Source organism: Sus scrofa, chromosome 3 (assembly GCF_054392235.1).
Source record: "Sus scrofa isolate SSC_HxYL_T2T_F1_AM1 chromosome 3, Sscrofa_HxYL_maternal_Yorkshire_Landrace_v2.0, whole genome shotgun sequence".
NCBI lineage: Eukaryota > Metazoa > Chordata > Mammalia > Artiodactyla > Suidae > Sus > Sus scrofa.
In genome coordinates this window covers 130,115,645-130,130,952 of record NC_139385.1, presented here as the reverse complement: position 1 = coordinate 130,130,952, position 15,308 = coordinate 130,115,645, and the positions used below count along the sequence as shown (strand labels likewise).

General features: G+C 37.6%; 1 protein-coding gene and 1 long non-coding RNA gene across 51 annotated transcripts in view; one reads left to right on the top strand and one right to left on the bottom strand.

Moving 5' to 3' along the window:
* LOC146404936 (uncharacterized) overlaps positions 1 to 15,308 on the top strand; it is a 639,839-nt gene that overhangs the window by 208,478 nt on the left and 416,053 nt on the right. The gene's annotated exons all lie outside the window — the stretch shown is intronic.
* The window catches only part of PUM2 (pumilio RNA binding family member 2), a 107,133-nt gene that overhangs the window by 61,120 nt on the left and 30,705 nt on the right, over positions 1 to 15,308 (bottom strand). For 34 of the 50 annotated variants that reach the window (XM_021087795.2, XM_085019744.1, XM_085019740.1 and 31 more), the window contains 5 exons: positions 9,835 to 9,943; positions 4,750 to 4,937; positions 4,010 to 4,179; positions 615 to 885; positions 277 to 370 (listed from right to left, as the gene is read on the bottom strand). In XM_021087795.2, the coding sequence (XP_020943454.2) occupies positions 277 to 370; positions 615 to 885; positions 4,010 to 4,179; positions 4,750 to 4,929 (715 nt within the window). In that variant the 5' untranslated portion in view covers positions 4,930 to 4,937; positions 9,835 to 9,943. The remainder of the gene's footprint in view (positions 1 to 276; positions 371 to 614; positions 886 to 4,009; positions 4,180 to 4,749; positions 4,938 to 9,834; positions 9,944 to 15,308) is intronic. The other 16 variants (XM_085019760.1, XM_085019757.1, XM_085019761.1 and 13 more) reach the window with 1 other exon arrangement.

The window sequence follows — 15,308 nt, the reverse complement described above, 5'->3', positions numbered from 1 at the left end:
CGGATCCTTAACCCATTGAGCAGGGCCAGGGATCGAACCCGCAACATCATGGTTCCTAGTCGGATTCGTTAACCACTGCGCCAGGACTGGAACTCCTTTCCTAGTTAATCTTTACTCTTGCCATACATGGCATCTACTAAAGTTTGGTCTCAATGAGATGTTTCAAAAAGTAATGAAATTACACCAATCATCAGTAAATAAAAATGAAACATTCTTAACACTTTAACAGAAGATTTTCTAACAGTGTAATAACAATGGTAACTTATAAAGACTCACCTATATGTGGCTGCTGAGCTGTGGCTAATGCATATTGCTGCTGCTGAGCTGCAGTTAACTGCTGAACTGTTAGCGCATTAGTCCTCTGAAAGAGCTATTAAGGAAAATATTTAATACAAAGATCAGTCTCAAAGCATTTAATTTCTGCTTAGAAAGCTGGGAATAGAATATTTTAAATACTTATTTAAATCACCTTCTCAACTATTAAGGACATATTATTCAATAAAACATTAATCGTTCAAAAACTCCCCTATTATTTATGTCAGTGCCTCATGCTACTTCGGGCTACACTAGTACACAGGTAAGAGGAACATCTTTGAAAGAGAGGCAAACTTTACCTGCTGCTGGGAATTGTAGTCAAAAAGGCCTACAGTAGCTCCTGAAGAGTCCATTGGTACCTGATTACCAGGATAGTCAAACTGTAAGGAATCCAGACCAACTTGTTCCATGGCATCCAGATTCTGAGTTTCAGGATTTGAAAATTCTTCAACAAGTGGTTTATTAGCTGTAGGATTAGGAAGAGGTCCCAATCCTTCTGGGGGATTAGTGTTGGGGCCCAGGCGTTCAACTACTTCAGTTGGAGAGGCTTGACGACTTCCAGGAGTACGACTATATAAAGAAAAGAGAAAGGCATTATGAGTAAAAGTAACAAGTCAGCCAAAAGGAGATCTGGACAAATGGCCGGCCCTGCACTAGTAAGAGTCTGGGAGCTGTCTCCTCCTGATGCATACAGAGGGCAAATTAGACCTAAGTCACTAACCATTCTGCTTTATTATATTTTTTTCTGTCTAATCTAGCTTCCTTTTAAGAGCTGACAGTTACTTTTTTCTTATACTATGAATGACCAATGCCCCCAATTTAAATAGCATAAAGATACAATTTTACAGCTAAGAAAATTGGCCAACATCATGATTTAGGCTTAGACTACCTGAAACTTTTTTTTGGCCTTACCCATGGCATGCAGATGTTCCTAGGCCAGAGAAGAACCCTTGCCACAGCAGCAACCTGTGCTGTAGCAGTAATAACACTGGATCCTTAATTCATTGAGCTACCAGGGGACTCCGTACCTGAAATTTTTGACTCAAATCACAGACAAAATGGATGGTACGAATGATAACAGACTATCAAGTGACAAACATGGGAAGTCTGAAAACCAAAATCCACCTACTATACTCCTGTCCTGGCCACCAGCATACAAGTGCCTAACAGCTTGCTTAATATGTCAAAAAAAAAAAACAACCCCAAAAAACAAAACAAAACAAAAACACAACTGGACAAGAAGAATCACCATAGTCTCCATGACTTAAGGATATAACAGAAAAGAGCAGTGAACCAAGACAAAAGGCAACTCCTAACTCTATCTTTATTTATTTATTCACTGGCCATGGCCATGGCATGCAGAAGTTCCTGAGCCAGTGATCGAACCTGTGCCACCGCAGCAATCTGAGCCATAGCAGTGATAATGTCAGATATACTTAAACTGCTGAGCCACCAGGGCATTCCAGGATGCTATCATTATATATTATTTTGAGCAAATTCATTTCATCTTCAAGACCTCAGTTCCCTTATTGAGACTGAAGAGGTGACACATGATTCCAAATAATAAAAATGAAAAAGCTACCATGAAAACTTTCTGTGCTCTCTAAAAGCCATTTTTATCATACCAAATTATTCCAGTTTAAATTATCAGAAATAAAGAGGAGTTCCCGTTGTGGCTCAGCAGGTTAAGAACCTGACATAGTGTTCGTGAGGATATGGGTTTGACCCCTGGCCAAGCTCAGTGGGTTAAGGATATGGCATTGCTGCAAGCTGCGACACAGGTTTCATATGTGGCTCAGAGCTGGTGCTGCTGTGGCTGTGGGGTAGACCTCAGCTACAGCTCCAATTCAACTTCTAGCCTAGGAACCTCCATATGCTGCAGGAATAGCCTCAATAAAAACAAAAGCAAAAAACAGAATATATAGGAAGAAAAAACTAATAAAACTGAAAGGATCTTTTTTAAAATCAGCCAATTTAGAGTTCCTGTCATGGCGCAGCAGAAATGAATCCGACTAGGAACCATGAGGTTGCAGATTCGATCCCTGGTCTCGTTCAGTGGGTTGAGGATTCGGCGTTGACATGAGCTGTGGTGTAGGTCGCAGACGTGGTTGGATCCTGCAATGCTGTGGCTGTGGTGTATGCTGCCAGTTGTAGCTCTGATTGGACCCCTAGCCTGGGAAACTCCAAATGCTGCCGGTGCGGCCCTAAAAAGCAAAAAAATTTAAAAATTAAAAAAAAAAAAAAAAAATCAACCAATTTAAAAAGAAAGCCAGCTATAGTTCTTTCATTCTTGTTAGTTTTATTCCAGTAACATATACATGTTGATGATATATCAGTTAATGTATATAATAAAGATGTACTGCCATAATGACCATATGACCACAGCTATTTGGAATGTTTTTATATAGCTAAGGACAATACTGTATCTAAAATAATTTATAAACAATTTTAAATATACACCCCAAACTTAACGGAATCAAATTAGAATGCTATTTAATGTAAAATTCATATTAACATGGAGAAGTACAGCCTTTCATATAAAACTCAAACAAAGCAAAAAGTACAGGATACAATAGAAAAGTTATTATGCTATCAGTGGTGCTATTTTCTTGCTATAGTTAATGATGTGTTAACACTTCAATTATAAATGCATACTCTGAAGGGTTCAAAATCAACTCAATTTTAAATGCATGCCCTTGACTTAAACAGATTAAGTAATAGTAGAAGATCAAAATCAGGATAAGGTTCTAAAACAAACTGAAGAGCATTAAATTTATTTCTTGTCCAAAGAGGTTTACTGGTTTTGGATGCTTTTTTGAATTTAGAACAGATACGAATGGCACTATTTTTAAGAATTTTTACTCTGCTTTTGATAATTAAATGCAATAAATGTAAAAATAAACCACCCACATGTACCTATAACTCACTTAACTGAGATTCCATGGTTCGTAATATTCCAAAGAAACAGCTCATTTTTCAAGTATAGGCCCCAAAGCATCTAACTGTTGATAGGAAATCAGTATGAAGAAACAACTCTCAAATATTTAGATAAATGTGCACTGCCTAATCTAAGACCACCGAAGGCTAAAGAAACACTTATTTAACTTTCCATAAAGACACAACAAAAAAATCTACAACTGAACTTAAAACTAACTTTTTGAAGTCTCTAACATGTTCCCCCCTTCCTAATCTCAGGAATATTAAGTATTAGCATAAACTCATTTAAGAAGAAAGGTCATATCTTCTAAGCTTATTATGGTTCTTTATTTCCAAGAACAAGAGATAAAGGATGGGGAATAGGATTTGCAATACAGGGACAGAAGGAAGAGGAAACTACAGAAAGGTACTTGAGAGCAAACCCAAGAAGAGTTTGCCAAGAAAAATCACAGATTAAACCTAAAATTCTCTAAATTTTATCAGGGAGGAAACAGTTAAAATTTAGACTACTATATTAATAGAAAGGTAACAGCAGCTTTAACATTACTCCTTCAATGGAATGCACTGTTTCAGATATTTCATAATCATTAACTACTATTCCCTAAGAAAAATTTTTAAATCTTCCTCCAGATTAAAACAGGCACAAAGGGAAATGAAATAAACCAAAATTGGAAAAATGTCTAAATCAATTACATCAGCTAGTAGCAATAATCCCTAAAGAGATATGTTTTTCTTCTTGAGAAAGTTAAAATCTTACTTAAAATCTTTGCAATCGGCATCCATTCCATTTGGCAAACCTCTGCCATTTATTTTAGAATCATCATCATCTCCTTGTTTAAGATCTCTGTTTTGGTCCTCCTCAAATGGAGAAGCCTTGCCTTTTTGATCTCCTTTCTCAGGTCCATCTGTTTCAGCATCTCTAGTGCCCTGAGGAAAAAGAATCTGTTTGATTCTGAATAATTAATAGAACACAAAAAGAGGCACCATAAGGTGACCTAAAACTACACTATAGTGCAGGTAAACAATAAAAGCATTGGATCTTATTTTATCTTAATTTCGCAGTCAACTATTTTTATCAAAGGCCAAAAAATTGAGTACAAACCAGTGATTTATAACAGAAGGGCTAAGGCAACCTTAACTATAGCGGTGCTGGAAAAGCAGTAACACCACAAATGAGATTAAAATTCTACTTAATGCATAGATGATTTTGTTTTGTTAACTTTCATATCAAGCACTACCACAAAGATGCAATATTAATCTTAAAAACAATGTTTTTAAATTAACATGGGTTTTTTGATAAATGGTTAAGATTATAAATATTCCCAGTGGTTTGACAATTTCATGTATTTTAAGAAGTGGCCAAGAGAAGAAAACAAGAGCACCAAATGCCACAAAATCTCCTTCACCTCTAGGAAGGACTAGAAAAAGAAACTGACTTAAAGATAACCAAATAACCATTCAGCAATATTTAAATATTTCTTTATGCAAAATACTTACAAAAGTTCCCTTCCTAAATCGAGAATCCAATTTATCAGCAGGAGAAGAACTTAATACATATTCTACCATGCTCACACCAAGGCCTCCACTTTCTGATCGCGGAGACAGTATCGCATTTACTTCACTGTTTCCATGAAAACCCTGTCCAGATCTTCTCTGTACCATAATAGGCTGGGACATTGAATGGTCTGTTTGGAAGAAAGGACATAATTACAAACCTGTATTTTTAAGCTAACCAAAATGTATGTACACAAATTAGTATACTAAAGCAAACGAAAATCCACATATTTTGAATATTGCTGCAGTCTTTATAAAAAGATCTCCCTTCATTCTGATGAGATCCACTGGCCTGGGTACATCTCTTGAGAATACAGGTCAGAAAGCCTTTTGGTTAAAAAAAAAAACAAAAACAGGTAAAAACCTGCGAGTAACAGTCAAACCCAAAGGTCAATGGAGACAGAAACTAACTTGAAATCTACACTGCCTGTAAGTATCTTACTAAAATGCTCTATTGACCATTCAGAACAACTGAAAACAAAAACTTTAGAGATAAAACCTAAAATAACTCCTAAATTGGCAGAGGCACTTCTCAAGCTCATAGTTCTGTACTGGACAGATTCAGAACACATGGCTGTACCACTATAAACACAAACAAGTAGGTTTGGAAAAACTAGTAATAGCAAAGAATTTTCTATTCCCGGAGTAAAAACTAAGTACTACTTATTTAAAGATTATTTTAAAAAAAACCTCCTCTAGTCTAAATGGAGCTCCCGCTGTGGCCTAATGGGATTGGCGGCATCTTGGGACTGCTGGGACGCAGGTTTGATCCCTGGTCGGTCACAGTGGGTTAAGGATCTGGCAAGCTGCACCTGCAGCTCAGACCTAATCCCTGGCCTGGGAACCCATGCGCCACAGGGCAGCCAAAAAAAAAAAAAAAAAATCCATCTAGTATGAATACTTTTGCTACCTATTTATGTGACAGAAAGAAAAAGCAATATTTATAATCTGACAGGATTTCCTGTGGTGGCGCAGCGGAAACGAATCTGACTAGGAACCATGAGGCTGCAGGTTCAATCCCTGGCCTCACTCAGCAGGTTAAGGATCCAGCATTGCTGTGAGATGTGGTGTAGATCACAGATGTGGCTCAGATCTGATGTTTCTATTGCTGTGGCTGTGGCATAGGCTGGCATCCGTAGCTCTGATTCGACTTGTAGCCTGGGAACCTCCATATGCCGTGGGTATGGCCCTAAAAAGCCAAAATATAAATAAATAATAATAATGATAAAAGAGTTGAATTATCATAGAGGTACTCAATCATTATTCCACTAACTGCAGTAATTTTATTTATTTTTGTCTTTTTGCCATTTCTTGGGCCGCTCCCGCGGCATATGGAGGTTCCCAGGCTAGGGGTCAAATCTGAACTGTAGCCACCGGCCTACGCCAGAGCCACAGCAACATGGGATCCAAGCCACAGCTGCAATATACACTACAGCTCACAGCAACGCCGGATCCTTAACCCACTGAGCAAGGCCAGGGATCGAACCCGCAACCACATGGTTCCTAGTCGGATTCGTTAACCATTGTGCCACGACGAGAACTCCTAACTGCAGTAATTTAAAAATGACCGCAATTTTTGTTAAACCACATCAAAACATTTCCCTGTCAGTACCTTTATCCATGAGAGTCATTATATTTTTTCATTCAATCATTCACCCATCCATTCATTAACAGTTCAAATGCTGATTTACTATCTCTCTTATGCTAGGCATTGTGCTATTTATGGAGAATTCAAAAAGAAATAAAAGATAGTCCCTGACCTCAAAAAGACTATAATTTCACATGAGGCAATCATTATAGAGCAAAAGTACTTAAATAAAAACAATCCAGGACACCGGAAACAGAAAGAAAGGGCACCAATTCTTCCTAGTCTTAGAGCATTTCGGTTAGAAAAATCAGCATGTTCAAAGGCCTGAAAGTGCCAGGAGAACACAATGAAATTAACAATCACAACTAATTCAGTTAAGCTGATAAGGAAATATGTATATTATAAAATTTCCTACAGACACTTTAAGAATTTCAGAATGATAATTCCTTTAGCACAAAGAATGTACTGTTCGTATTTGTACATGCTTGTCATTCAATCAATGCTTGTTCAGTGAACTAATACATTCATTTCTAATTTTCTCATTTCTCTTGGTAAAGATGAATTCGTCTTCAAAATTTTATCTATACAACTAAAAGTTAAGTTGGGAGAGGGGGTAGTACAAGGAATTAACTAAAATTATAAACTTGACACTGAAAAGATACATCAGGAATAAACAGTTGCTTAAATGTTTTATTGCTGGTACTAGTTGTCCTCCAAATATAACATACCAAAAATATTTCCCTATCATTCATCTCGAAAATATCTCTCATTACCATGTTATGCTCAAAATGGTTTGCTCTGGAATGCTTTACAAAATATTTGGTCCTGCAAGTAAAGCAATTAAACTCAAGCTTCAAAACAAAAATCAAAACATGTCTACAAATCAAGTTTTCAAGCACATGGTTTTTTCCTCTTTTTTTCTTTTTATTGCTGCACCCACGGCACATGGAAGCTCCTGGGCTAGTAGTCGAACCGGAGCTGCAGCCGAGGCCAGCACCACAGGCACAGACACACCGGATCTGAGCTGCACCTGTGACCCACACCGCAGCTTGCAGCAATGCCAGATCCTTAACATACTGATCAAGGCCAGGGACTGAACTTGCATCCCTACAGAGACTATGTTAGGTCCTTAAATCAATGAGCCACAATGGGAACTCCCAAGCACATGTTATTTTTATTTTAACAAGAAAAGTACCTTTTGTGGGAAAAATGAACCCTAGTTCAAATAAGTGAATAATTTAAATTATGAGTCCAATCTAATATAGGTTATTTCAATCTAGAAAAAAAAAATTCCCGAGGGCAAGGATCATGTATCATTTCTCTTTGTACTCTCTAAACCAGGCATATTATATTACATATTAGTTGAATTAAAAAAATTTCTGGAGTTCCCGTTTGGCTCAGCAGTAACAAACCTGACTAGTATCCATGAGGACACAGGTTTGATTCCTTGCCTTGCTCAGTAGGTTAGGGATCTGGCACTGCTGTGAGCTGTAGGGTAGGCTGCAGAAGCAGCTGAGAAACCACATATTGCTGTGGCTGTGGCATAGGCAGGCAGCTACAACTTTGACTGGACCCCTAGCTGGGAATTTCCATATGCTGAGGGTACGGCCCTAAAAAGCAACGAGCAAACAACAACAACAACAAATTCCAAGTATGATTTAGTAGTTAACGAAGTTTTCAATTTTTCAAGATTTTGACCATAAAACAGTATTACTAAAATTTTCTAGCATTTCCTAATTTTTTTTTTTTTCGTCTTTTTGTCTTTTTGTTGTTGCTATTTCTTGGGCCGCTCCTGCGGCATATGGAGGTTCCCAGGCTAGGGGTCCAATCGGAGCTATAGCCACCGGCCTACACCAGAGCCACAGCAACGCGGGATCCGAGCCGCGTCTGCAACCTACACCACAGCTCACGGCAACGCCGGATCGTTAACCCACTGAGCAAGGGCAGGGACCGAACCCGCAACCTCATGGTTCCTAGTCGGATTCGTTAGCCACTGCACCATGACGGGAACTCCCACATTTCCTAATTTTTAAACAATTATTTCATCTTTACAAAATTTAAGACTATGAAGGACTTATAAATCTTTTTAATAATTTGGAGAATAAAAAAGTATCTAGTAATTTACATTGTAAATATAAGGTTAATTTGATAATTACCATTCAGAAATGTTTTTATATTACTCTGATCATTTTGCACAGCTTTAGTAAGCTGTCAAACTTAGTACCAAAATAGAAAACTTATTTGTAAAATATGCTGAAAGCTCCATGTGCACATCTCTCAAATATTACTAATTGGAAACATTTAAAAATACAGTCAGTACTATTTTAAGAATATAACGATGCTCTTTAATTTACCAATAAATACTGTCACCCCTGTAAGTTATACTCCTTACATCCTAATTCCTTTTCCTTTCAGACTTTCTTGGACCAAACTCTCTTTTCACTACTTACAGAAATTAAAAACATTCAAAATCTGGAGTTCCCGTCATGGCCCAGCAGAAACGAATCCGACTAGGAACCATGAGGTGGCGGGTTCGATCTCTGGCCTCGCTCAGTGGGTTGAGGATCTGGCGATGCCATGAGCTGTGGTGTAGGTCGCACACACAGCTTGGATCTTGCTTTGCTTTGGCTGTGTTATAGGCCAGCAACTGTAGCTCTGATTAGACCCCTAGCCTCCATATGCCATGGGTGCGTCCTAAAAAGACAAAAATAAATAAATAAAAATAAAAAACATTCAAAATTTGCTCCATGTCTGGGAATTCTAAATTACTACAGGGGTTTATTTCCTTTGCGGATGTGGCTAAACCCTAATAAAACTAGACTGAACTACAATTATATAAATTAGTCACTGTTCATTAATATAATTTAAGCTTGAAAATGCCTATGGTTAAAGTAATGTGCTCTTTTTCAATGGAAATTCAGAATTTTACAATCAGAAATAACTTCAAATAAAACTTAACAAAATCTTGGAGCTCCCATCATGACTCAGTGGTTAATGAACCTGACTAGTATCCATGAGGATGTGGGTTGGATCCCTGGCGTCGCTCAGTGGGTTAAGGATCTGGCACTGCCGTGAGCTATAGTGTAGGTCGCAGATGTGGCTCAGATGCTGAGTTGCTGGGGCTGTGGTGTAGGCCAGCAGCTATAGCTTTGATTCAACCCATAGCCTAGGAAGCTCCATATGCCACAGGTGCAGCCCTAAAAATAACAAAAAAAAAACAACAATGAAGAAAAAAAAAAACTTAATCTTACTCTGATAAACATTTCTAATCAGTAAGTGAACCATTACTTATAGGTTATCTTACATAAGAAAATGTACATTACAATGATTTATGAAATCCTCAAAGATATCACAAAATTTCTCTAAATAGTGTCTGGAGGCAGCAAGATTAAAAAAAATTTTGGGCAAATTCATAACTCACACATACACCAATAACTTACGAGAAGTTCCCCATGCAGTCTCTCTCCATTCATCATCCCCAAGAAATATGCCTTTTTGTCCATCTTTTGTTGAATCATCAGGTTCCCAAAATTTTTTGGTAGGCAAAAGCTATTTGGAAGGGAAAAAATATTACATTTAAATTTTATTCTAATCACAAAGAGCTAAAACATAGGGGAAAGCAAACTTACCACTGAGAAGCACAAGTCAGTTTTCAATGCTAACAAAAATTCAGAAGAATCTATTTCCTAATTTGCCTAGTTAATAACTCCCCACTAATGCTTGGGAACTAGCTCTAACAACTCCAGACCTGAAAAGCCAACTTCAGATTTTTCTACATTTTTCAAAGTTTACTGTCATGTGATTTTATCAATATTTTTTTCAAAAGACTTACTAAATTTCTTAATATAAATAATACAGTAAAATTAATCTATAAAAATGATTAAAAATTTTCCTTTACTTCCAAGTATTGCCCTTAGATCATTTCCCATCCTACAGCTCCAATGATAGAAAATTTTCATTTTTACTTCATATATTCAATGTGGGAACTTCACAATTTTTATTTTTCTTGGGTTCTCAATACTAGCAATCTATTGATCTCAAATCAGGAAGCCATGGATAGTAGAAACGACACACAGAAAGATTCTTAGATACTTTTTGAGATAATCTCAAAGCCCTGTGCTCCAACCTATATTGTAACATACACAAGCATATAACAATTGTGTTGACATAACCATTTGATGATTATTCAAAATGCACACTTGGCCAATTCCTAATGAGATTTTTAATATTCATCCAGGTCTCTCCTCTCTACCTTCTCTGACACTTTGAGGAGGCCGACTGAGGATGTTTGTTTGAAAAGAACAGACTGGTGTTGGAGTTCCTGTTGTGGCTCAGTGGTTAACGAATCCGACTAGGAACCATGAGGTTTCGGGTTCGATCCGACCCCTAGCCTGGGAACCTCCACATGCTGAGGGACTGGCCTAAGAAATGGCAAAAAGGCAAAAAAAAAAAAAAAAAAGAATAGACTGGTGCTCTAAAACATGCATTTGACTTTTTAAATAAGCATTTGTAAGAAACCCACCCCTTTCAGCCCATCATTATGTGCTCATAATTAAACCTGTATATACTTCTATATTATACTTATCACACTAAATCACCTGTGTTTGCCTCCTTAAAGGCATGGTGATTTTATCTTCAGGGAGCTCACAAATATGAATTAATCATGATAAAATGAGTTTAGTGAAACCTGAATTTGGTCTGAGAGATAAGACTGTGTTTTGAGTGTTTAAAGTGTGAATGAAAGGTGGGGAGGACACAGGAGATCATGAACAAAGGCACGCACTGTGAGAAAACACATCGTTTGTAGAACAGGGTGGGACGTGGAGGAACAGATGTGGGAAGGTCACGCTGATGCTGTTAGAGCTGTCTAGGAAGACTATGAGGAACCTTAAAGACGTGTCAAAAACACAGTGTATTACAATGAAGCAAAAGGAATGAAGAGAGGATGGCAAGAGAGACACTATGTTTTGGAAAACAATTCAAGTTCCAAGTTCCATGAATAATGAATTATTATTATAGACTAGAGGCAAGGAGATGGTTAAGGAGAATTACAAAAGGGCCAAGATGACAAGAATTAAAACAGGGTACTGGCAGAAAGAACTGAGAAAATAAAATGGATTTGAGAGACATTTAGGAGAGTCAATAGGATATGAATAAAAATAAGGGGAGGCTGATAAAAAGGATAAAACTTTAAAATTTGGGTAAGGAGGTAAATGAGAGTAATACCAAATGAAATTAAAAACAAACAAACAAAAAGCCAGGAGAAGCAACTTTGAAGGGAGGGGAAAAATTCAATCTGGGCATATCCCTAATCTGTTGATCTTCTGCTAAAAACTTTTTTTTTTTTTTTTTTTTTTTGCTTTTTAGGGCTGAACTGGTGTCATACGGAAGTTCCCAGGCTGAATCAGTGCTACAGCTGCCGGCCCACGCCACAAGCCACAGCAACGGGGGATCCAAGCAGTATCTGCGACCTACACCACAGCTAACAGCAATGCTGAATCCCCGATCCACTGAGTGAGGCCAGGGATCAAACCAGCAACCTCATGATCTATTGGAACCGCTTCCGCTGTGCCATGAAGGGAACTCCCTAAACTAAAACTCTTAATTTTGTCTTTTGGCTATGGCTGTGGCATGCACAAGTTTCCAGGCCAGAGACTGAACCCGAGCCATAGCAGTGACAGTGACAGATCCTTAACCTGCTGCACCATGAGGAACTCAAATTACTGTTAATTTTAAAGGAAACCAACTTGTTATTTTAAAAAAGAGAAGTATTTGGCGTTCGCATTGTGGATTAGCAGTAATGAACCCAACTAGTATCCATGAGGATGTGGGTTTGATCCCTGGCCTCGCTGCATCATCATGGATACTGGTCAGGTTCATTAACAGCTGAGCCACAATGGGAACTCCTTAAGTACAGACATTTTAAACAATAATCTGCTCTAATAAAGAAAGATCCTGATAAAAATACAACCTCTTTTGTTGCAAGTTTTAAAAAACTCACTATAGAAGTTTCATGTAAATAATCAAACAGAATGTAAAGCTGATAATACAACACTAAAATGTTGCACTTGATATATTTAAATAATTGAACATTTATTCACAGTAAAATCCAATTTAATCCTTTTGAAGTACCATATAAATAAGCCATTTCAGGCAAAACAAAATGGTTCCTGAAATAATAATGCTTTTATCACATACTCCATAAAAGAAAAATGTTTTCATATTAAAATTAGGGTAGGAAATAAGGCATCAAAAACAAAGTTATAAGAGTTTCCATTGTGGCTCAGCGGTAACGAACCCAACTAGTATCCACGATGATGCAGGTTCAATCCCTGGCCTCGCTCAGTGGCTAAGGATCCAGCACTGCCGTGAGCTGTGGAGTAGGTTGCAGATGTGGCTTAGATGTGGTGTTGCTATGGCTGTGGCATAGGCCAGGAGCTGCAGCTCTGATTCAACTCCTAGCCTGGGAACTTCCACATGCTGCAGGTATGGCCCTAAAAAGACAAGAAAAAAATAAAGTTATAACAACTTAACAGAAGCATTTATTACAGACATGGAAGCGAAACAATTTAATCTGAGGTAGTAGAAATAACAGAATCTCAGAGCAGACTATTCCAATCTTTTGGGATAAGAACCATGTAGTGCTATAGCAGTAATAGTAGTTCATAGATCACTGCTTTCAAATACAAACTGTAAACCTATGGGGAAAGTCTATGTCAAGCACTCAATGCAATGTGCCTATTTTCTGCCAAGAACTGTGCTATGCTTTATTTTGCAAACATTTATAAGTTATCACTGCAGGCAAACAATTTAGTAATTAATGAAATTAACTCTTCCTAACATAGGCCTTTAGCACAATCCCAGAAACGGTGATGACAGTGTAGACACTAATTTCAAATACTTTTAGAGAAACTAATAGCTTGTGACCAAGAATTTAGTTAAAATGGACTAAATACAGGGCAAGTTAATGATTCAGGATAGAACAGTTTAGAAAAAAGATTGGTAAGCTGGTTGGAAGAACAACAAAAATAGTGTTTTGCCCCTGGAGACTCTTCCACTGTAACAGAAATAGGGGAGTATATTACAAAGAACAAGGGCCAAGAGATCTTGAAGATCTATAAAATACATTATCCGAGCCTTCGTATTAGTTCCCTAATTCACAAAAGCTCTAAACTAAGGTCAAGCAACTCAGCATTTCATATCAATCTACTCTTCTGTCCTTCCAAATCAGAAATGGAAATTCACCCCCTACTATCCACCATTAATTCTTCCAAGAAACATTTATGCCCTGCCCTTCTCACCTCCAAAGAAATCAGTCAACATCCTAATATACTGCCTCAAAAAAAAATAACAAATTCCTGCTAGAATTCATACTATGAAGTGCACTTACACTTCAAATTTTTCTAATACAAACTTATGTAAAATCGCCATTCCAACCAAATTAATATAATCCTAAGAATTAAAAGAACCTGGAGTTCCTATTGTCACTCAGCGGTAACGAAATCTGACTAATGTCTATGAGGACGCAGGGTCAATCCCTGGCCTTGCTCAGTGGGTTAAAGATCTGGCGTTGCTGTGAGCTGTGGTGTAGGCTGGCATCTACAGCTCTGATGTAACCCCTAGCCTGGGACCTTCCATGTGCCACAGGTGCAGCCCTAAAAAGAAAAAAGAAAAAAGGAATTAAAAGGACTTGAAGGCTCTATGTCTACATTATATTGTTCATAGAACATTCAAACTGGGACATTAAAAATAAGCATAGATGCTAATAACTGTGTAGAAAAGAGAAACCACAGGGAAGTCCCTAGAACTCCAGAATGGTGCTTTTCCAGACTTTAATCTTTGCTGTTAATAAAAGACATATTTCTTAATTTTTTCAAACCATACTAGTTCTCCAACTTTCCATTTCCAGCATCCTTTAATATCACCAGCAAGTATTATTACATGTCATCATTTCCAATGGTAAGCAGTACTATAAATAGTCAAGGCACTCAAGAGTTCAAACTTCTGTTCAAGTACTGTTACATGGTATTAGGTCAGTTAGTTAACAGTTCTGACCCTCAGTTTCTTCTCTGTAAAACAGGATAATAATAAAGCTACTGTTAAAGAATTTCTATGAAGCTAGAATAAAATAACATAGACTGCTTCCAATAGCATCTAGCACATAGCAGACATAAATATTATGTGTCTTTACTATTGGAAGTATGAATCCTTTAATATTACAAAACATGAGTAACATGCTGGCCAGCACATTTAAATGGCTGATTATTTTAAAGGGCTATAATATCTTTCATTACAAAAATCTTGTCTATAGCTATTTGCCTTCTTTATTAGTCTGAGTATCCCAGGAGGACCATGAAACTGCACTACTTATAAAAAAAAGTTGCCTAATATAGTCACATTTGCATAAAGAAACAGAATTAGAAGTTTAAATAAAGTATCCAGGATTACATATTAAGATTACACAGCTAGTAAATGGCAACATTAGGAGTTGAACCCATTACCTATTTAATTCTAAGACCCATTCTCTTTACACTACTACCATAAAAGACGGTCCTTTCCAATCACAGTTTAATTCATCAATATTTCTAAAAATATCCAGGTACTAGGCCACTGCTAGCTATAATGAATAAATAAAACAGTTTAAAGATGTCATCATGGCGTTCCCATAGTGGTGCAGCAGAGATGAATCCAATTAGGAACCATCACGTTGCTGGTTCAATCCCAGGCCTCGTCACTGGGTTAAGCCGTGAGCTGCGTTGTAGGCTGCAGACACAGCTCCAATCTGGCATTGCTGTGGCTGTGGCATAGGCCGGCAGCTGTAGCTCCTATTAGACCCTTAGCCTGGGAACCTCCATATGCTGTGGGTGCAGCTCTGAAAAGACAGAAGACAAAAAAAATAAATACAGATGTCATC